Here is a 23,727-nt window from a genome sequence, read left to right on the forward strand (position 1 = left end):
CTTCTTTTCCTCCATGAATTTGACTTCTCTACCAGTAGTGCAAAAAGGGAACTTCAATTTGGAGAATAACATGGCCACCGATTTTTTTTTTTTTGTTCATCATATTTTAATTTCTACAGTATAATGAATTGACCCATTTTGATATTAGGGAAACCGTTATTAGGCACCCTAATTATGGATGTGCCAAGGTGGGAATCAAGGATTTGGGAATGGGATGACCTCTTCTTATTTTCCAGTAGTTTAGTAAATAAAAAGTTCAGACAAATATTAAGAACTGTTTTAAATCATATGCATGGTTATGTTTACCTACCATTTGCAATTTTTTAGATTATTCTAACACCTCTACCTGGGTTTACCTATTTGCAATACAATAATTATTTTTCTGTCTACAGCAGTGTCCCGCAAACTTTCTCAAACTGCGGCACACTAAAGGGTAGTGGCCGCAGCTCGAGGCACTCAGAAGTGTGCGGGTGTCACCATGATGACCTCACGTGTGTGTGTGACATCATCACATCGACGTCCGTGCATGCGCGAAGGCCCTTCAGATGGGCCCTGAGATGTCAGTGGGGAGTGCCGGCAGGAAAGAGGGCCAGAGAGAAGAAGAGGTGCTGGCACTGGCCGATTGCCTACAGGATGTGCCTCTCGCCACAAGAGGCACATCCTATAGGCAATCAGCCAACGCTGGTGTCTCTCCTCCTCCCCAGTGTGCCGCTGCACACCTGAAATATCAGAAGGCATGTTAGTGTGCCATGGCACACAGTTTGAGATTCACTGGTCTACAGAGAGGATATTTTCATTCACCAAATAGCTTTAGGCAAGCTCATTACATTCACCGATCAAGATTACAGAGTGGAAATGGTTCCCCCCCACCCCCACCTTTCTGATTTTAATTTGAGTGGAATGACACTTCTCATAGGACAAGCAGGATGAGTCAGCCACACAACCATATGTGGCTGACTATCCTGCTGTCCACGGAGAACCTACGTTACAGGTAAGTAACTACACTTTCTGGCCTGGTATACTGAGTTGGGGAAGGGGGTGCTGCTTTCTGGTTTACCGACTGAATGGTCTTGTACAGATTAAACATGACAACGAGCTCTGGCTCCAGCCAGTAAATAATCTTGCTTGTACATCACTAAACATATTGAAGGGGCAGATGTAGAACACAGTAATTCACATTCTTAAAAAAAAAAAAAATGTTGGCATGTATTTGGCAGATACACTGTCCTACATTCCGTTGCTCTGAAGTATGGAAACTCTTCTGTGAAACATTCATTACTTATTCCCACTACTCTAAACACCAAACCCCAACAAACGCTAGCAAGACGGCAAACAGCACATACGACATGCACATTTTCTCTGCAGCACTTTGGGTTTTTTTTTTTTCTTTACAGCATTTGATTATTCGCCTCGCCAAACAGCTCAAAGCGAATTACATTAAGAAATGTTTTATAATATAATACATCTAATCATAGCAAATTTCCTCTCCCCCCACTACAAGGGTGTTTGAAAAGTTTGATTAAAAAAAAGCAAGCTATACAATGTAGTCTCTATTGAGGGTTATACAATTAGTCCAGAGGGTTTCCAGCTTTTTCGTATGCTATTTTTGATACGATATGAAAAAAACTGGAAACTTGCTGGACTGTGAATAGCCCTCGATGGAGATTATGTTGTTTAACTTACTTTTATACCAAACTTTTCAAACCGCCCTTGTAATTTCCCCATAAATGCAATAACAAGCCCCATCGCAAATCATAAAATCAGTCCTAGCTAAACAAATTCACAATAACAGTTTTTAATAAAACCATGCTTTTCAATGTTGTTTTGTTTGTTATATTTCTAATAGCATTGTATTTGATGTAATTATGACAGTAGCTAATGCTACAACTTAGGCCCCCAAAATACCACTCCAGGCTCACTGAGTTCATAGTCTTAAGCTTGACATGTACGTTCCTTACAGGTTCTATTTTTATTTTATTATAATTTTATGTTCTTATTTCTATTTATTTTTTTATAAAGTGCATATAGCTTTTGTGCAACCGCTACTGTATCTCATAGGTAATTACAGGTTTTAGATACCATTTTAAAATCCTTATTAATAAGAACTTAGCTTATGTTTGTGGTCTCAGCCATCGGGATTATCAGGTCGCCGACATGTTTCGCTGGAGCTTTTTCAAGGCGTAATCCCTACAATGACAATTCAATCTATTTGTTTTACCCGCCAGCTTCCTAGATCAGTGTTCTTCAACCATTTTACACCCGTGGACCGGCAGAAATAAAAGAATTATTTTGTGGACCGGCAAACTACTAGGACTAAAATTTAAAAACCCCGTTTATGCCCCATCTCCGCGAGCTCGGTCCCCGCAAACCATCTGATCCCATCTGCACAAGCCGCAATTATGATTTTATATTGAACGTATTTTATTAAAGTATAAAAAGAAACAATATTCTGAACAATTGTGATTTTATAAATACAAATATACAGAGCACAGACCAACAAAACCCCTGTCTCCCCTCCCCTTCACATATATCCCCTCTACTATCAAGAAAACTGAACAAGCCAAGTTATTATAGAATGCTACATAGAAATATCATGTTAACAAAATACTGCAGTCCCCGTTATGTCTCTAGCAGGATATATATTTCAAATCTTATATATTCTAATGACAAAATAGAAATAAAATTATTTTTTTTCTACCTTTTGTTGTCTCTGGTTTCTGCTTTCATCTTCTTTTCACTCTTTTCCTTCCAGCATCTGCCCGTTCCATCCAATGTCTGCCCTCTCCCCCTTCCATATGTATCTGACTTATTTCTATGCCCCTCTTCCCTGTCCATCCAGCCTGTTCCTCCTCTCCTTTTTGACATCATTCATTCCAGCTTCACTGCCTTCTTCATTTTTATCTCTCCCACACCAGATCTAGCATCTTTATCCCTCTCTCATTTCTCTGCTGACCCTCTTTCCAGCATCAATGTCTCTCTACTTTCTCATTCCTCTCTCTCCCCTTTCCCTCATCTGATCTCTCCATTCCACCACGACCCCCTTCTCCTCCTGTAATCTCCCTGCCAGCTGTTTCCTTCCTTTTTTCTTTCTCCCTTCCCTCCTTCCTTTTTTTCCTTCTCCCTTCCCTCCTCCCTCTATCCAACATTAACTCTCTTCCCATCCCTTTTCCTCCTCCCCTTCCAGCAGCATCTCTCCTTCTTCTCCCTTCCCTCCTCCCTCTATCCAACATTAACTCTTTTCTCTTCCCTTCCCTTTCCCTCCTCTCCTCCCAGCAGCATCTCTCCTTCTAACTCTCTCCAAGTCCAGTAACAGCTCTCCCTTTATCCAGCAGCTTCCCTGCCTCCTACAGTGGCTGTCTCCCCTTCCAGCAGCTCTCAGTACTTGCCTGCAGGATGTTGCTGGTAAATCACTGCCCTGGCAAGTAGGAGAGCTGGTGGGAGGGGAGGAAGTCACTGTGAAGGCTCACCAGGATCTTGCTCGCACACGTTGACCATCTCCCTCCACCTGCACCTGAAGCTGCAGCTCTCTCCGCGGCCCTCTTCAGCAACTCGGCAGGGGCGGCGATCAAGACAGGCTGCCACGTCGGGACCTTCCCTCTCTGAGTCCCGTCTATTTTGTTTCAACTTCCTGTTTCCAAACAGGCGAGATTCAGAGAAGGAAGGCCCCGACGTCGGCAGCCTGTCTTAATCGCCTGAGGCTGGGAGGAACATTAGTGAGCAGGAACCGCAGTCGGCAGGAAATTTAACTGCCGAATTGATCTCGCTGGCCCAGCGCGGACCGGCAGAAATTTTCTGCGGACCAGCGGTTGAAGAACTGTGTCCTAGACCACTTTTATTCATATATTCATTCATACATTCATTCATTAATTCATTCATATGAATGAAAGTGGTCTAGGAAGTTAGCGGGTAAAACAAATAGATTGAATTGTCATTGTAGGAATTACGCCTTGAAAAAGCTCCGGCGAAACATGTCGGCGACCTGATAATCCCGATGGTTGAGACCACAAACATAAGCTAAGTTCTTATTAGTAAGGATTTAAAAATGGTATCTAAAACCAGTTATTACCTATGAGATACAGTAGTGTTTGCACAAAAGCTACATGCACTTTATACAAAAAATAAATAGAAATAAGAAAATAAAATTATAATAAGACAAAAAAATAAAAATAGAACCTGTGAGGAATGTACACGTAAAACTTAAGGCTATGAACTCAGTGAGCCTGGAGTGGTGTTCTGAGGTTCTATTATAAAAATAAGTCTGCTTGATATCTCATAATAACTGCCAATTCAGTGCTTAACACCAATTTGATTATATCATCTAATTAGTTTGTACATGGATGTACGATCTGCACCTAAACTTGTGTGCCCGACTTTGGGCAGCTAATACAGAATCCAATCGTATTTAAGCACGTGCACTTAGGCATGCTATTGACACGGAATAGACGGAAGCACCTAGATGTAGACATATAGATGCGAACTAGTATTCTATAAACGGATATTGGTGCCCAGATACGTTTATTGAATTAGTGTTCAGTATACTGCTTCCAGGCACCTAATTTGTGGCACCCAGTTATAGATTTACCCCCATAATGAAAAGACATGAAGACTGCCAATCAAGTGAAGATAGCTTCATCCAGGGCTAGACAGATCATGGGCTGTATTCGTAGAAGTTTCGTCAGCCGTAAGCCCGAGGTCATAATGCCGTTGTACAGATCCATGGTGAGACCCCATCTGGAATAATGTGTACAATTCTGGAGGCAGCATTATCAAAAAGATGTGCGGAGAGTTGAGTCGGTTCAGTGAATGGCCACCAGGATGGTCTCAGGACTCAAGGATCTCCCGTATGAGGAACGACTGGGTAAGTTGCAGCTGTACTCACTCGAGGAACACAGAGAGAGGGGAGACATGATCGAGACGTTCAAATATGTCACGGGCCGAATCGAGGTGGAAGAGGATCTCTTTTTTCCTTAAAGGACCCACGGCAACAAGAGGGCATCCGTTGAAATCAAGGGTGGGACATTTCATGGCGACAACAGAAAATATTTCTTCACCGAAAGGGTGGTTGACTGCTGGAATAATCTTCCACAACAGGTAATTGAAGTCAGCAGCATGCCAGATTTTAAGAAAAGATGGGATTGGCATGTGGGATCTCTTTATGGAGGTAGTTAGGGGGTGGGCCATTAGTGTAGGCAGACTAGATGGGCCGTGGCCCTTTTCTGCCGTCATTTTCTATGTTTCTATGTTTAAGGAAATCCTAGTGTATCCTTGTCTCTAAGAACTTGCCTAAACTCTGATGGTCAGTACCACTTCCCTAGGAAATGGTCTAACGCAAGCCTATGTTAGGACCAAGATGTAACAGGAGCTATGGAAAAATGTCTTTTGTGGGTTGTTGTTTTTTTCTGTTAATACGAGCGATTTTCAAAAAGTTTCCGTACTTTTATTTTTTTAAAAAGCTATTAAATAACTCAAAAGGAAATTACATTACTTTTCCATATAATCACCTTGTTTTGCCTGACTGACTAGTCACATGACATTCTACGACACGCCCTCTTAACACTTCTCCCATCCCACCGTTTCCCGCAAAAATTTGAAAGTGTGGAAACTTTTTGAAGAGCCCTCATCAAAATTTGATCCAGCAATCATAAATGTTGATCAAAAACAGACTTCAAGTTATTCTCACAGTACTGAGCATAAACTGCCTCACCCTTTTAGAAATATCTGTGGGGCAGTTAAGTGTACATATATAGTTCCTCAAATATAGCCTTTTGAAAAATGATGGCACTTTCAATACAAGCTTTAGCTTATATAACTTTTTTTTTTTTTCTGTGGAGTTTATTCTTTCCAGAGGTTAATGAAAATAAAGGCCTTGGGCAAAAAGCTTCATTATTTCAAAACTGCACAAGCACACTGAGCACCAGAAATGTGTTCCCCGTATTTTTGACTGATAAGTAAATTTGGTTGTAAATGCTGGGCTCCAAACAGAAACAAAAGACATTAGCAATAACACCTGGACAATTACATTACCTACTTTCAACTCTAATACTGGGAATTGGCAAAATGATTTCTGGCAGAAGCAGCATCTGAGAAAAAATGATTTTTGGAAAAGCTCTAAGGTTTACACAAGATAAAGTAAATTACCGTATTTGCCGGCGTATAAGACGACTTTTCAGTACCTTAAAATCCTCCCCAAAGTCGGGGGTCGTCTTATACACCGGGTACTGTTTACATGCCCTTACTTTACATGCCCTAACATCTCCTTCCTTACCTCCTTACGGTGCTTACGGTACTAGTAAACCTGCCGGGACATCAGCGGGGCCATGGCGGGACATCAGTGTGACAAGGGTGCCATCTCCTTCATCCTGCGCAGCGGGAAGCAGCGGCGCTCTGGCCCCACCCCTTTTCTCTTTACTACGTCTCTCGCACATGCGGCCGTGTGTGGAGTCTAGCCCTTAAGGAAGTTGCGGGGGCGAACAGGAGGCTTTTGAAGGCTTTTAAAGGGAAACTGTCATGCCAGCAAACTTGCTAGGGACTTGCCCGGCACTTGCTCTCTCCCTCTATGTGTTATCTTCCTTCTATCATTGACAGTTTCAGTTTGGTTAACAGTTTAGAAAACAAATAGCATGGCAGCTCCCATGGGTTTATTGTTCTATTCAGCTTTAGTGAATTAATTAAAATTGTTGAAATAAATTCTGATGTTCTTTTAAGTTTTATTTGTTGTGCAGAAGGTGTGCGGAAGAAGGGGTAGTCTTATATGGCGAGTATATAACAAACTCTATATTTTAACTGTAAAAATTGGGGGGTCGTCTTATACGCCGGCAAATACGATAGTCTTTCCTCTGAATTTTTGCCTGAGCTTGCTGAAAAGGAAATCTCTTTACATACAGCTGTTCTATGTGCTGATTTTGAGATGTTTAGGGGGGAGGGAGAGAAATATCAGTGCGCCAAATCAAACAAGTAAAAAAAAAATAAAAAATCTATTACAGCTGTTTCCAACGGCAGAGTTAGACTCCTAGGAGGTGATTCCCCAAAGATTATCTATTTCTTAAATGATGATCATCAATTTACAATCATAACAGAAAAGATCTCAGTGTTGCACTGGATTCAATAGTATTAGCAAAGGAAGGCAAGCCTTTAACATACTCACAGTAGAAAGACGAGATGGGGATGGGATTTGATATTCCACTTTTCTGTGGTTACAATCAAATTGGTTTATATATTATTTAGAGGTACTTATTTTGCACCTGGGGCAATGGAGAGTTAAGTGACTTGCCCAAGGTCACAAGGAAGAATCTGCAGTGGGAATTGACATGGTTCCTCGGGCTGCTGCCCTAACCATTAGAATACTCTGCCACTCAATATCTATATTGAAAGACAAGATAGCATCCCAACATACTTTGGAAAACATATCCTTCTCTGTCTCCTCTAAACCCCTTGCTTTTACAGAGAAGTTTGGATCTACATATCATAAATCTGACAGTAGCCATACAAAAGAACATAAGAATTGCCATACTGGGACAGACTGAAGGTTCATCAAACCCAGTATCCTGTTTCCAACAGTGGTCAACCCAGATCACAAGTACCTAGCAAGATCCCAAGTAGTAAAAGAGATGTAATGCTGCTTATCCTAGGAATAAGCAGTGGAATTCCCCAAACCATCTCAATAATGGACTATGGACTTCTTTTTTAGGAAATTATCGAAACCTTTTTAAAACCCCGCTAAGCTAACTGATTTCACCACATTCTCTGGCAAAGAATTCCAGAGTTTAATTACATGTTGTGTGGAAAAATATTTTCTCCGGTTTGTTTTAAATCTACTATCATGACATGTCTCCTAGTCCTAGTATTTTTGGAAAGAGGGAACAAGCGATTCACATCTACCCTTTCCACTCCACTCAGTATTTTATAGACCTCTGTCATATCACCCCTAAGCCATCTCCAAGCAGAAGAACCCTAGCCACTTTAGCCTTTCCTCATAGGAAAGTTGTCTCATCCTTTTTATCATTTATTTCACCCTTTTCTGTACAGTCAGCTTCCTAAAACTGTCTTACAATGCATATTCAACGATCAATGAGGAAATAGAGAAGTAGAGAGATGCTGGACCTCATAAGAGGAGGAGGTAGGAATGGTAAGATGCTAGATGAGAGGGAGTAAAGGGCAGGGTAGGTCCTTGACCTTCCCTGGAGTGGGGATGGGGCGCACATCTGAAGGTTCATCTAGGGCACATGTGTCGAACAAAAGTCCCGCGGGCCGAATCCAGGCTGCCTGGCCATTTTATGTGGCCCGCAGCAGTGCTCTCAGCCTTGGAGTCGTGGTCCGGGAACTTTCCCCTCTCACGGCCTGGCCCCAAGGCTCTGGGTGGTCCCCGTGGCCCAGCAGGTCTTCCCTCTTCTCTCTGCGCCGGTCCAATGTTGCCCTCACCTTCTGTCACACTGAAAAAAATCTGCCGGCCTTGGCAGTGATTCAGCAACATTGCCTGCGGCTCCCCTTCCTGCTTTCCGTCTGCTGTGGTCCACCCAGGTGGAAACAGGAAGTTGTATCACTGGAGACAGACCACAGCAGACGGAAAGAGAGAGGAAAAGTCTTTCTTATTTATTTTGTTTACACCACAGAGCCGGCGTGGGTTTGGAGAGGTTGTAGCTCTATACTTAGACTTAGACTAAGGGCTCCTTTTACGAGGTGTCAGGTCAAAAGCGCGCCGGGACAAAGGCGCGCGCAGACAACTGAGTGCAATGCGGAGGCGCGTGCCGAAGAAAATGACTGTTTTAAAGGGCTCCGATGGGGGGCTGCATTGTGGGGGCGTTGTGGGGGGTTTGGGGGGTTGTAACCCCCCACATTTTACTGAAAACTTCACTTTTTCCCTAAAAACAGAGAAACAGTTAAGTTTCCAGTATAATGAGGGCAGTTACAACCCCCCCACACAACGCCGCCACGATCTGTATTAAATAAAGTGGGGGGGTTCCCCAACAAAACCCCCCATCGGAGCCCCTAAAAACACTCTTTTTCTTCGGCACGCGCTTCCATCTTGCGCTCAGTTGTTGGCGCACACCTTTGTCTTCGGCGGTTTTGTCTATGAACTCTTTTACGAAGATGTGCTAGCGGTTTTAGCACACGCTACAATGCCCCGCGTGCTAGACACTAATGCCTCCATAGAGCTGGCATTAGCATTTTACGTGTAGCGTAGGGTTAGCATGCGCGGCATTGTAGCGTGTGCTAAAAACGCTAGCGCAACTTCGTAAAAGGAGCCCTAAGTATCTTAAGAAAAAAATTTGGCCCGCGACTTAGTCTGTGTTTTAGATTTTGGCCCCTAATGTGATTGAGTTTGACACCCCTGACCTAGGGTGTCAGATATCTCTGTTCTAGTGGACAACTAGGGATAATCCTTTAACTGGGGAAGAGAATCTCGAGGAGACTTCTAGAGAAAACACACCGAAAAGCTACACCATGAACTGAAATATGAAACTGTCATCAGGTGAATCCAACTTCTATATGCTAAAGCAGGCTCATGAAGCACAAATAAAGAAGTGCTCAGTTACAACATAATTAATGGAAAACAGACAGCTTGCCTGAAGCTTTCCAAATAAAAGCTGATTTTGTATCAGTGCAAGCTCCTACGAGCCTTTGAAGATGTTACTTTTAAAATGAATGCCTAGCATGATTCATTTCGGCACCCTCAAGAGAGGGATTCTCACAGTGTTACTGAAGAGGAAGAAACAGGAGCAGAAAGAAAAGTTTTAATGTGGAGCACTGAGGGATTCTAGCCTTATCCACAAACTCTTTTATGTTTAAATCAGAGACTGAGAATTTCTGCTATGGTAGGCTCTGAAGATTTTGAGCTATATTTTCAAAAGGTTGCTAGAGGTTGGAAGTCCATGAAAAGGACAAGAGAAACGACAACTCCCAAGAGACAAAGGGGTTTGGGAGGAGGCATCTAAGAGAAGGGAGGATAGAAGCTCTCACTCCCATATGAGTACCTAACTAATTAAGAGGCTGGAGGAGGTGGGGATAGAAGGGAAGAGTTCACATGAAATTAAAGGCAGAATGGATCATACAGTAGTTACATTGAGCTTTTGTGAGAAAAGGATCAGATTTAAAAAAGGAAAACTGACAGGAGTGGCTCTGGTCATTCCTTATGTAGTTCAGAAAAGGGTTTTAAAGGACAAGAAAAGTAGAGTTTAGCTATCTGGGATCTAAAAGGAGAAATAGAGAAAATCCAGATCACAAATACCCTGTTTCAAATAAGACAGCCCCCCCTTTTTAGAAAAAAATGTAAAATAAGGCACCCCCCTGCAAATAAGCCACCCACCGATACCTGCGCTTACCCGAATCGGGTGGTACGGTGGGTGACTCCGTGTGGTCCCTCCGTCTACCGTATTTGCCTCCATGGCTGCGTGCCGCGCCTCGTCATGAAGTGAAGAGGAGGAAGTGACAGGACTGCAGCGCGCGCACGTGACTCCGCGCAAGGAAACACAGGCAGCTTCCCTCATCCCTCCCTAACGGAGACTGCAGGAGTTTGTTCACGGCCAGAACATCCAAAAGTGAGACACGCAGACAGGTTTCTTTTGCTGTGAGCAATACCACTTACTGTATATAAAGCCTGTTTAAAATGCATACGGTATATAAACAATGGTTTCACATTGTCAAGTCCCCTCTGATGCTGCACTACAGAATAATCTCTTTACTGTGTTTCCCTGATGGAGAACATTGGGGACATTAAATGGTACAATATATGGTATGATGGATAAAGCTGGCCATACACGGTACGATTTTTCGGCCGACCGATTCTTCAGCCGTCAAATAAGACAGCCCCCCCTTTTTAGAAAAAAATGTAAATAAGGCATCCCCCCGAAAATAAGCCCTAGAGCATATTTTGGCCTTCCAAAAAAAATAAGACAGTGTCTTACCATCGGGGAAACAGGGTAGGTGAGGCCAGAGAAAGATGAGTGTTACCTTATTCATTTGGCTGAGAAAATGCAAGCCAAAAGTACTAGTCAAAGCTGCAAGAGGAAAGTATGGTAACAGGAAGGGAAAGATACTGTCTTAAGATATTGCACTTATTAAAAGCAGCCCTGTAGAAAGCAAAGGCCCTGGAATTGGAGCCACTTTGTTTAAACTAGAAATGAAAAGGAATCTGTGTTAAAATTGCTTAGGAAATATAAAACCAGGATATACATCATCATCATCTAAAGAGTTTATACTATCTTTATGGACAAACCATTCAAAGCATCTACAGTACTCCCCCGATATTCGCGGGGCTCCCATTCCAGGAACCCCCATGAATCTTGAAAAACCATGAATAATGTTTTTAGCGGGGGGAGACAGGAGAGGGTCGCTGGAGCACCGGCGAGTGAAGGAAATCACTCGCGGTATGCTCCGACCGCTTCTTCCTGCACTAAAGTCGGGCCTCACCAATCAGGTTTAAAACCATACTTTCCTCTTGCAGCTTTGACTAACGCTTTTGGCTTTGCACACCTACAGTAGAGCTCAGCGAATGAAAACTAAAACCAAAAGCCACAGTGCTTTTACAATGGCTGACTTTAACCCTTTCAGGACCATAAGGATCGTAGGCCAATTTTTGTGGTTTTGACGACATTTTTATGGTAAAAAGGGCTTGCAGATGCCAAAATATTGATTTTTTTTGTGAAATATCATTATTTTTTTTTAAAAAAAAAATCACACTTCTGGCTTATGGACAGTGTGGCAAGTGAATCTTCTCGTCAATCTGGCAACGACGCTAATGAATGAATCTCGGAACCAGTTTGTTTACATAAAGGCAGTATCCTATGGAATCCGTACATATCAAATTTAGAACTGTAGACTATCCCAATCAAAATTTATAGGATTTTAAAGTTATGGGACAAATATGTCCCTTGGTCCTGAAAGGGTTAAGAGACTGCTAATGTCATATCTCCAGAGAGGTTAAATCCTAAGAAGCTCAAATTTATAGAATTAAATTCCTGTGGCAAGATCATAACTTGGTTACTTCAATCACCTTACACACTCACACACACACTAGACCTTGTGGTTTAGTGGTATAGTCAGGGCTAGGGTTAGCAGGTGTCTGGATTCAAGAACATAAGAATAGCCTTACTGGGTCAGACCAACGGTCCATCAAGCCCAGTAGCCCGTTCTCACGGTGGCCAATTCAGGTCACTAGTACCTGGCCAAAACCCAAGAAGTAGCAACTTTCCATGCTACCGATCCAGGGCAAGCAGTGGCTTCCCCCATGTCTTTCTCAATAAAAGACTACGGACTTTTCCTCCAGGAACTTGTCCAAACCTTTCTTAAAACCAGCTACGTTATCCGCTCTAACCACATCCTCTGGCAACGCATTCCAGAGCTTAACTATTCTCTGAGTGAAAAAAAAAATTTCTTCCAATTGGTCTTAAAAGTATTTCCCTGTAACTTCATTGAGTGTCTCATAGTCTTTATAATTTTTGACGGAGCGAAAAATCGATCCACTTGTACCCGTTCTACTCCACTCAGGATTTTGTAGATTTCAATCATATCTCCCCTCAGCCGTCTCTTTTCTAAGCTGAAGAGCCCTAACCGTTTTAGTCTTTCCTCATATGAGAGGAGTTCCATTCCCTTTACCATCTTGGTCGCTCTTCTATGAACCTTTTCTAGCGCCGCTATCTCTTTCTTAAGATAAGGAGATCAGAATTAAACGCAATACTTTAGACTGGGATATGTATGGGTATCTGGACGGCTTTTCAAAATCCGGCACTTTTGTCTGGGTTTTGAAAAGCTTCCCCCTCGGGACCACGTCGGGAGGGCATCTGTGCATGCAATGTGGTTACATGCGCATGACATCATCACGTTGCATCCACGCATGCACAGATGCCCTTCCCGATGTGATCCTGAGGACAAGAACTGTTTGAGGGGGGCGGGGCTGTGAGGCAAGGCTGGGGCGGAATGGGGTGTGACTTGGGTGGAATAGGGCTGGGAAGAACTGGGCAGGCCTGGGAGCGGGACTATGGGTCTGGATTTTATGAGAGTACAATCTGGTAACCCTAGTCAGGGCAGGAGTGATCCCCAGTCACTCTTGCCCATGTAAGCTGTACTCTCTTAAAGGCTGCTGTGATCTCTAGCCGCAGTCTTGCGAGTTTGCCACCAGAGGTCATAGCAGCTATTTTAGAGCAGAGCCGGCATGGGCAGGAGCGACTGGGGATCACTCCTGCCCTGACTGCACCCCTAGTACTGCCAGGGATTGTAAGATAGGCCCAAGGAAGGAATCGTCAGGTGAGCTGGGGGGGGGGGGGGGGGGCGAGGGGATTGCAATGCTTTTTGAAAGTGGAAGGGGAGGGAGGGAGACAAACTGGGCAAAGCACATATTTTCGTTTCTGCTGAAAACGCATAGTCCGTTTTGGCCAAAACCAAAACCATGGCTGTAGCCTTCTGGCTGAAACCGAAAGCGGGCAGAAAAATGATTTGGAGCCACTTTCAGCACCGTAACCAAAAAACGGTTGGCCTCTAATGGAAAATAAAATAAATGAATAGATCATCTGTGTTTTGTGTGTGTGTATATATAGAGATATAGAAAGATATATACACATACACATATCGGAGAGACCTAGATTGTTTACTTGTTGTCTTTACATTTCACTCATACAATTCCTAACCCTAAGCACCTACAATATAAATTTCACTACAGAAAGGTAGCATATCAAATCCATTATCCCTTTGCCTTTCTCCTTACAACTGTCCCCTCACCTCCCCCTTAAGCAAGACATACAATTCAAGTACTAAACTTGCTATTTTCCTACTTTTATCCATTTTTCATACCTGACACTTTCTTCTGGATATTCTAATTAAGCCATTAATATTTATCAGTTAAGCAGATATGTCCCATCCCCTTACCTAGAGACCCTAAGGGCTCCTTTTACAAAGCCGCGTTAGCGGTTTTAGCGTGCGTTAAACCCGCGCTACACGGCTAGAACTCAATGCTGGCGTTAATGTCTAGCACAGCCTGCAATTTAGCATGCGCTATTACGCGCATTAAACCGCTAAGGCGGTTTCGTAAAAGGAGCCCCAAGTTTCTGCTTTCAGCATCTGAATGAAGAGCATTTTCAGTGTTTGAATGAAGAACGTTTGAATGAGGAGGTGGACATGTATGAGAGTTTGTAGAAATTGTTTGCTTTATGAAGCAACAGTTTACCAGAGACGCAGCTGAGCATTTGCTAGTTTTCTATGTCACTAAATTGTTGAGGGTTTTTTTTTGCTGTTGGTGATTTAGCTCTTTGAATTTCCTCCTTCATGCCAGACATACTTTATTTGTTTCTAAGGAGCGGAATATTTTTTTTAGACCCATGAAGCCTAACTGAGGTCTTTTATCCGCTTCTTTTTTTTTTTTTTTTTCAGTAACATTCTTAATTAAGTTTTGGCGATTAGGGTGTTTACTTTGGTATGGCTTTATGGCTGGATGAGGAACACTCATGGGCTAATGCTTTAAACAACTGAGGCCCTCTTTTACTAAGGTGCGCTAAGCATTTTAGCATGCGTTTAGTGCACACTGAATCAATGTATGCGTCCATAGGATAACATGGATGTATTAGCGTTTAGCGCATGATTAGCGCACGCTAATATTTATTGCATGCTAAAAAGCATAGCGCACCTAAGTAAAAGAGGGGGTGAGTGTGTATGATTTTGGGATAGTGTGGTTGAACATGCTTGGATCTCTTTTATTAGAATACTAGTGTTTATGCCCGTTACATTAACGGGTGCTAGAATAGATGTGTAAACTTTTAGCACAATAGAGCACTGAGACCATTCTTTCTTTGCTTCCTGCTCCCCCTATCCAGCAGTAGCCCTTCTCCCTTCCTTTTATCTCACCCCTGTCCAGCATTACCCCTTCCCTGCTCCCCCTGTCCAGCAGTAGCCCTTCTCACTTCCTTTTACCTCCCCACTGTGCAACAGCAGCATTTTTCTTCCTCCCCTTCCCTGGTCTTCCTTCTACCTCTTTCCCTCTCTCTCCCCCCCAAAAGGGTGCTGCAGCATCATTTCCCCCGCGGTCTCACACAGTTGTCGGCAGCATTTATTTATCTCCCCCCCCGCCGCGGTCTCACATAGCCATCAGCAGCATTTCTCATTCTCTCTTCCCCCCTTCTCCTGGGTCACACATAGCCGTCGCCAGCCCAGCATTCACAACTCGCTGCTCCTGCTTGCTTCGGGCCCTCATCGCTGCTGGGTCCCACCTACTTTATGTTTCTGCAAAGGCAGGACACGGCAGCGAGGAAGGCCTGAAGTAAACAGAAGCAGCGAGTTGAAGGGTCCCTCCATGCCCTATCTTCTGCCAATGCCACCCTAGCGAGGAAGAGACTTCGGACATGCTCCGGGGCTCTAACACTGTGCTTGCCGGCTTTGCTTTTCCTTCCTCCCCCCTCATGACTTAACTTCTGGTTTTGGAACAGGGTTGGGAAGGCGGCAAGCACAGCATAGTCAGAAGTCATCCAGCGTCAGAGATCAGGAAATCAGCTGAAGCAGGCACTACACATGCGTGGGCACGGCACCATGGATTAGGAACCCACCAAGTTTGAAGTGTGCATGCGCTAAGGACATGTATCTTTGTCAAGTCAAGCCATTGTACCAGTAGCAGAGAATCTGTGAGAAATGACAGGGGTTGCTTTGGTCTATTTATGTCCCTGAAAAGTGTGTACTACTCCCTAAGAGAAGGACAGAAATATTAGGTATTTCTGAAGTACAAGAGAGCAGAAGAGAACTACTAATCCTGGAAAGACGGAGAAGATACAACAGATATTCCTTGGATCTGGCAAAAAAAAAAAAAAAAGCCAGGCAGTCAGGGGGAACTGCACCTTTGACCCACACTGGAGTACAGTCTGGTTCTAAAGGTGTTTAAGAGAAAGAATGAGATGATGGGAGTTTCCCAGGGATTGAAGAGATCTGGGAGACTTAAGGATTGTAAGTGTCTAACCCCCTCCTTTACAAAGCCACGTTAGCATTTTTAGTGTCAGAGTTCTTACCGCCACGGCCAGCGCTAAAAACGCTAGAGCGGCTTTGTAAAGGAGGGCCTAAGCTTTTTGCCTTCTGTCTGCTGTTCTTGTTGCGAGTCTATCCTTTTTGTTGGAAAACTATTTTTTTCAGTACACATTTTAGTTCAGAAACCCAGTTCTGACCTGGATTGAGTTACAGAGATTCATTTTCCAATGGCTCCCTAGTTATACCGGTCCTGACCTGGACCCAAGTACAGTAATCCAACAAGAATGCCACTACAAGTTACATTGTTACCTCCCTGTAGGTGTCTCCCCAATATTGCTCTAAGCTTTTACTATCTGACATGATTAACACCATCCCTTTTGTGTTTCCCTTTTAATGTCTTTCTTTCCTATTGAATATTGTATTTCTCTCCCCTTTTTTCCCCCCCTTCAAACGCTTGTTTGTCTGTTATTGTGATTACATTTTACATTTATAATTTTAGTTACTTAATCATGTACACCGCATAGATAATTTATAAGCGGTATATCACATTTTTAATAAATTTGAAATTCTCTCTCTCTGTTCCCTTTCCTTATCTTCTTTACCCTTAGAAATGTCTCCTTCCATAAATGATTAAGGGGCAATGTTATAACACAGTTCTTAGAAATAAATGCCTGGAGGATATGCAATACAAACATATGCAGTATATATATTTTAAAAAGACATAGGTGCCTCTTTTCCTTTATAGAATACTACTGTAATCAGGTATATACACAATTAACATTTAGGCAAGAGCACTTACCCCAGCCATAGGGCTGCAGTAAGTAAATGTATCTAAATGAGGCAAGTACCCATCTAACTGTAATAGTGATGCAGGTTAAGTAGGAGCTCTGCCTATGCTTCACCTATGCTCTGCCACTCTTACAAATACCGCCTATGGAAGTTAAGTGAGCATTTGCAGAACAGAACTTATTAGCTTGGCATACTGCATACTCACATAAAAGTGTACGAGGGGCTGCTGGAAAGTTCTCAGCTCAACCAACAAAGCTGGGGCAGTCTCCAACGAGAGCTATACACTTAGAACGAAAAAAGTAGAAAATCACTGGACTAAGGGCTCCTTTTAGCAAGCCGCGCTAGCGGTTTAACACGTGTGATACCGCAAGTTAAACCGCCGGCCGCGCTAGCCGCTAACGCCTGCCTTGAGCAGGCGGCAGTATTTTGGCCAGGGCGGGGGTTAGCGTGTGATTAAAAGTCACGCACTCTAACCCCGCTAGCGCAGCTTGATAAAAGGAGCCCTAAGTGTATAGCCCTCGAAGGAGACTGCCCCAGTTTTGTTGATTGGGCTGAGAACTTTTCAGGATGCATAAGTATTAGCTCCTAGGTTATAGAATTACTCTCCTTATGACTTCTGTTAACACACTTTCATACATTGGCTTTTTAACTTGTTAATGCTGAAAATCAGCCACTGACATTTAAGTCCAAAAATGTTTGTGAACCTCGAATATACTAATTAGAATCACAAGTTCTTACCATGATGTCCTTGTTTAATAGATTTCAGTCTAATGCAATAAAATGAGTCAGAAATAAAACAGTTCCAAGTTTCTTTAGACACACTAATGTATACAGTAGGAATGATTCAGTGGAACAGTAGTCTTGTGGTCAGATCATCTAGCTAGGAATCAGGAAAGTTTGCTTCAAATCCCCCTGACTCTTCTTGTGGCCTTGAGGAAATCACTTACCTCTCAATTGCCTCAAGAACAAGCATAGATAATAAGCCCTCTGTAGACAGGGAATATACCTCCTGTATCTACAGACAGTAAACTATGGAAGTTATTGCCAGAACAAGAGGTAACAACAATTAATGTAGCTCGGTTTAAAATAGGTTTGGATGAATTCTGGAGAAAAACTCCACAGGCCATTATTAAGGTAGACCTAGGGGCCCCACACTCAAGCACTGGGGAAGGGGGAGGCAGGTAAACAGCAGCACATGAGTGAAGGCCTTTGTTTAAAGGCCTAAGGGTAAGTAGCATGGAGTCTCGATACTCTTTGGAATTCCGCCAAGCACTTGCATCCTGGGTTGGCTACAGGATGTTAGCTAGATCAAGGGTGGTCAACCTCGGTCCTTGAGGGCCGCAATCCAGTCGGGTTTTCAGGATTTCCCCAACAATATGCATGAGATCTATTTGCATGTACTCTTGTATATTCATTGGAGAAATACTGTAAACCTGACTGGATTGCGGCCCTCATTGCCCACCCCTGGCCTAGATGGACCCAGAGGGCATCTCTTATGTTCTTAATGTCACTCTCTTGAACAATTACTGAAAAAGGCATAAACTAAAGCCAAATAAAATTAATTACAAAATAAATCTAATAAAACTAATTCAGAATCAATGTGTGAAATCCCCTAGTTTCCTTAGCACAATTACGGTAATTGACTACTTAGAATTGGGTGCTTAAATAATGAGATAAGTAAATCCACTGCTGCATGGGAATGCATTAAGCCATATTCAAAACAAATTTCAGTGAACAGTTGCTGATGCTTATCTGTCTTGACAGTTACAAGACCATTTCTAAACATATAGGGTGCTAAACAGTCCACACATGGAAAAAATCTTGAGACAACAGTGGCTCTACTCATGATCAGCCAGCCATCCTGCCAAGATCATCTCAAGAGTAAACCAGAAAGGCATCCACAAAGTAAGAAAGAGCTGTACTCTAACAGCAAAAGATCTGCAGGCCTCTTGCTCTAGCTGCATCAACTGGGACTGATTCTGCCATAATATAGGCTAGGCATCTGCCTGAGACATCAAATTGGGAAGGGGGGGGCGGGGGGGGAAGAAAAGTGCTGCTCTAGTATAGGAGAGAATCTACCCCCACCCATTCTCCAGCATTTCCCCCTTTTTCCCTCACTTCCCTTACACTGAACCTACTGCTACTGCTTCTCTACCTCCAAAAATGGGCCTGAAGTTGCTATGGCCCGAGCACCATATGGGGCTTTTAAGCACTCATGTGATGCTGCTTCCCAACAGGAAGTTGCATCAGATGCTGGTTTGGCTACATTAGCGCTTGAGCATGGGCCTTTGTTTAAAGGCCATATATGGCACTCAGGACCCTAGTAGGTTCAGGCAGTGATGGTTGTGATTGCAGGGCTGAGACAGGGGAGGAAAGAAGGGGAAATTCTAGACATGGGATGGGGTAGAAAAGTGGAGATGAGATACTGACCACCTAGAGGGCAGATACAGAGAAAAAGGGGAGATGGTGGCCAACTGGAGGAGGAAAAGAGGAAATATTAGCCACATTCTGGGGGATATAGAGCAGGAGAAATGATGGCTGCCTGAGGGGGGTAGAGAGAAGAAGGGGCGATGCTAACCACCTGGAAGAGCTAGAGGGGAGAAATGGAGATGCTAGCCATCATGAGGGGAAAGGTAGTGAGTGAGAAGATACTGGCCACACTGAATATCCGGTGAACCATTTTTATGTGGCAGCATCATATTTTAGAATATGATCAATCTATAATATGAACCATAAACTAAAAACGGCCCTTTCCTAGTCTTTTGTGAAATAACGGTACCTTTTTATTAAAATATGTATGTCAAGTTTTTTTGCTTAATGTGCAACAACTCAGGAGTTTAACATATAGTGATCCTGAAACTAATGCTACATCATGGAAGGGCATTCCCACTATTTTTTATTGCAGGTCATACGTTAACATTCAGATTATTGCAAGGTACTAGCTTCAGATTAACATGGAATCACTTAGCATTTCCTATTTAAAAAGTAATACCATATTTTTCGCTTCATAAGACGCACTTTTTTCCACCTAAAATTGGGTGGAAATTTCAGTGCGTCTTATGAAGCGAAGGTAACTTTTTTTTAAAAACACCCCCCACCCACCCCGGTGTACCTTTTTAAAATGACCCATTTGTTGGAGGTACGCGGGATGACTGCTGTCTGTCGCTGCTCACCACCGCTTCTTCCTGCTGGCCGCCGCAACTCATAAAGGGAAGGGCCAGCGATTGCAAGTCGCCAGCCCACAAGCCTTCTCTCGATGTCAGAACTGATGTCAGTTCTGATGTCGGGCAAAGGCTTGTGGGCTGGCGATGTGCAATTGCTGCATGCTGGCCCTTCCCTTCTTTGAGTTACAGTACAGCGGCAGTGGACCGGGGCCAGAGGAAGAGGAATCGGCGGAAGGTAGGCAGGTTTCAGAGCGCAGGGGGGAGGAAGGCAGTTTACGGCGCAGCAGAGAGGACAAAGGACAAAGACTGGAAGGCAGTGAGGGCAAGGAGGCACGAACTCGGGACATGGGAGGGAGGGAGAACGAAGGACAAAGGCTAGAAGGCAGTGAGGGGGCACGAACTCGGGACATGGGAGGGAGGGAATAGAAAGGGACAATTCTTGGGCCTGAGTGAAGAAAGGAAGGAGACTCATGAAATCACCAAACAGCAAAAGTAGGAAAAATTATTTTATTTTCAATTTAGTGATCAAAATGTGTCAGTTTTGATCATTTATATCTGCTGTGTGTATATGAAAAATGAAATGAACAGCCTGGCAGTGAAGGGGAGACAGGGTGCAGAGCCTGGTATATATTAGTACACAATTTGGTTCGGTTTTTTTTTCTGGTTTTCCTACTCTAAATTTAGGATGCACCTTATGGTCCAGTGCAACTTATGGAGCTAAAAATACGCTAAGTAGTCCCACATTAACTGTGCTGCCCAGGTAAATGTAACGTGCTTCCACGCCAACTCTTCACTCATGCCCTGATTGAAAATTTCTGAAAATTCAGTACTGCACAGTTTAACTTGTAGAAACAGGCAGACTACCATAAAAACCCCTTAAGGTGGTCACATGATAGCCTGTTTTCCCACATTAACTGCATGTTAAGCGCTTAATGCCCTTTAGTAAAAGGGCCCATGGTGCGTTAATATTCTGTTATCCATCCCCGATTGGAATTATGAAACCATTGGGACCCGGCCCATACTGAGAAAATGGCATTAAAAAAAAAAAAAAATTCCTTCTCAGGCAGCAGGATATTAGAAATGTCAGAACAGAAAAAGGTTTTGCAGCGCAGAGATTTTCCAAGAGCTTTTCATTTTTACACAGGAAATCAATTTGCATCACTGACGATATCATTCAGAATCAGAGGACACTACATGGTAATAAGGTAATTTACTTTCCTGTCAAAGCAATTTGATACTTGTTAGTATTTGTGATTCTCATTTTATTCTTTAATGAAAAAAATTAATGAGCAATGTAACTGGAAAGGCCACTCGGCAATGCACTGCTGTTATTAAATATGGTTTACAGCACACAGCGCATCCTGCTGACTGCAGAATTAAGAAACCGGGTTCTTTCAGCAAGCCACTAGCTAAGCCGTATGAAAAGCCAGGATCTCTACATACCTTTGCACTGATTTGTGTTTTTGTCGAGAATCGCCTTGGTGGATACAATTTTGCCATACCTAGAAAGGAAAAAAAAAAAAGGACTTCATTACACTTTTGCTTCTTGTTCAACATGTCTTATGACACATTTTGTGAAAGCAAGAAGAAATAAAGGGGAAGTACATTATTATTGTGCCTTTATTACTAAAATCATACTTAACTGAAATTACCGTATATACTCGAATATAAATTGAAATTTTGGGGCCCAAAAATGGGGGTCTCGTCTTATATTCAAGTTAGAAACCACTCGTCGTCCCCCCCCTCCCTTTCCTGGACTTATTGTATGCCTCCGCCGGTCTGCCGCATGACTGGTGGGCCAGGATAGGAGGAATCCCTCCCATCTCCTATCCTGGCTGACTCTGATAATTTTTTTTACCTCCCTCTCGCCCCCCCCCCCCCCACCCCTCACTACTTTTTTGAATCCCTGGTGAACCCAGTAGTGTACTGGGCAGGAGCAAGCTTTCCATGCTCCTGCCCCATGCTGAGCCCCTCTGAATGGCTGCTGTGAGTTCTTGCGGTCCAGCGGTGTACCGAGCAGGAGTGACCTTTATGTGCTCCTGCCCGGCGCTGAGTGACTCACTGAATGGCTGCCACTAGTTTTTGCGGGACTCATGAGAACTGGCGGCAGCAGACAAATCGCGACCTTAGAATTACAGGATACGAAGTGACAATTTTGTATTTTTAACTCCGATGACCTCCGGGTTCTATCTGACATGTAGATGTTACAACACTCACGAGGATTTATTGCAACATCCTCGTGAGTGTTGTAACATCTACATGTCAGATAGAACCCGATTTGTCTGCTGGCGTACATATAGCAAAAGTTTATTCCACTCTTGGGGGGCCTATGCAATAAAACATACTGACCTTAGACACCTTTAATCTTAGTTGCATCACTATAGGACTATGTAGATCAGTGGTGTCTAACCTGCGGCCCTGTGAAGTATTTTGTGCGGCCCCGGTCAAGGGTGATGCAGTGTTTTCCTCTGCTGCCCCTGGGTGTTTACTGCCGTTCCTTCAATCCATAAAAATTTACATGGTTCTATGTACAGAAATTAGTCTATGTATGGGATTACAAGGTTCTAACTGCGATATAGTTAGAACCATGTAATTCTAAGGTCACTAAATGTATGTAATTTTTAAAAAGATATCTTTTTTTTGTAAGATAAAATATGGGAAGTGATTGCTATGTAATATGTTTAGACGCTGGTCGCTTTTGGACTTATAAGTTTTGATAATGTTGCTATGAATCGTTATTGTGATTTCTATGTATGTATTTGTTGTGACCCTGCTTTGGGTAAGGTGAGATACAAATAAATAACTATAAACTACTAAAAGGGCCACTGTGACTTCAACGAGACAGCAAGAATAAGCACTGTTTTCAAAATATATGTGTGTCAGTGCCACTCTTATGTTCGAGGTCATTCTTTTCTACAGAGCTTCAGAGTTTGACTTCTTAATAGGTTTTTGCATAATACACAATCCACCCCACCCCCCACTTTTACTAAGCCACGGTAGAGGTTTCTACTGCGGCCCGGAACATTAAGGGCTCCTCTTACTAAGGTGCACTAGTGTTTTTAGCGTGCGCTGCAGATTAGTGCGCGCTGCACCCTGTGCTACGCGTAAAAACTTACCGCCAGCTCAGTGGTGGTATTAGCATCTATCGTGCGCTAAAACCACTCGTGCAGCTTAGTAAAAGGAGCCCTAAATACTCTGAAGCTGCTCTGACACTCATAGAATTCCTAAAAGCGACGGAGCAGCATCAAGAGCATTTAGCGCTCCAGGCTGCGGTAGAAACCTCTATTGCGGCTTAGTAAGAGAGGGCCACTATGATTTTGAAGCAAATAAACAAGAAGGGAAATTATCCACGTCAGGCAGCTAAATAGTTATTTACCTGGACAAAATGACCTGTCTGAAAATTGCCTTTTGTTTCCCATCTAAAAGTAAAGTGCAGGTTTCCGGCAAGGAAGTCGTTTGCACAATGCATCCATAGAGAAAACCAGGAACTGAATGACCTGAGTCAGCACTCAGCAGTTATTAAAATAGTACTTTAATGTCTCTTTTATTGTTGGTCAGCACTGGCAAAGGATCAAAGCGTGTAGTGAGGGTTTTTTTTTTGTTTTTTTTCTCTCATGAAAGCCCTCTTTCTCATTTTGTGCCTATGGAGGAAATCTTTATTGAATGAGGCTTATAATATTCCCAGTATAATTCATGCTATCATGAAATCTTAGCTCAGTGTGGTTGCAGTTTTCTAACTCCTGTTCTAAATGCTATGCCAATTCCTTGACCTGCACAATACTTCGAGATGAGATGAGATTCCAATCAAAACCACATGACATGGAGAAAGGGCAAAATCCTG

At 43.2% G+C, this 23,727-nt stretch overlaps 1 protein-coding gene across 4 annotated transcripts in view; it reads right to left on the reverse strand.

The window, feature by feature from the left end:
• RBMS3 (RNA binding motif single stranded interacting protein 3) overlaps positions 1-23,727 on the reverse strand; it is a 1,318,368-nt gene that overhangs the window by 806,514 nt on the left and 488,127 nt on the right. For all 4 annotated transcript variants that reach the window (XM_033930140.1, XM_033930137.1, XM_033930138.1 and 1 more), the window contains one exon: positions 21,330-21,388. In XM_033930140.1, coding sequence (XP_033786031.1) covers positions 21,330-21,388 — 59 coding nt within the window. The remainder of the gene's footprint in view (positions 1-21,329; positions 21,389-23,727) is intronic.

This window comes from Geotrypetes seraphini, chromosome 2 (genome assembly GCF_902459505.1).
Source record: "Geotrypetes seraphini chromosome 2, aGeoSer1.1, whole genome shotgun sequence".
Lineage (NCBI taxonomy): Eukaryota > Metazoa > Chordata > Amphibia > Gymnophiona > Dermophiidae > Geotrypetes > Geotrypetes seraphini.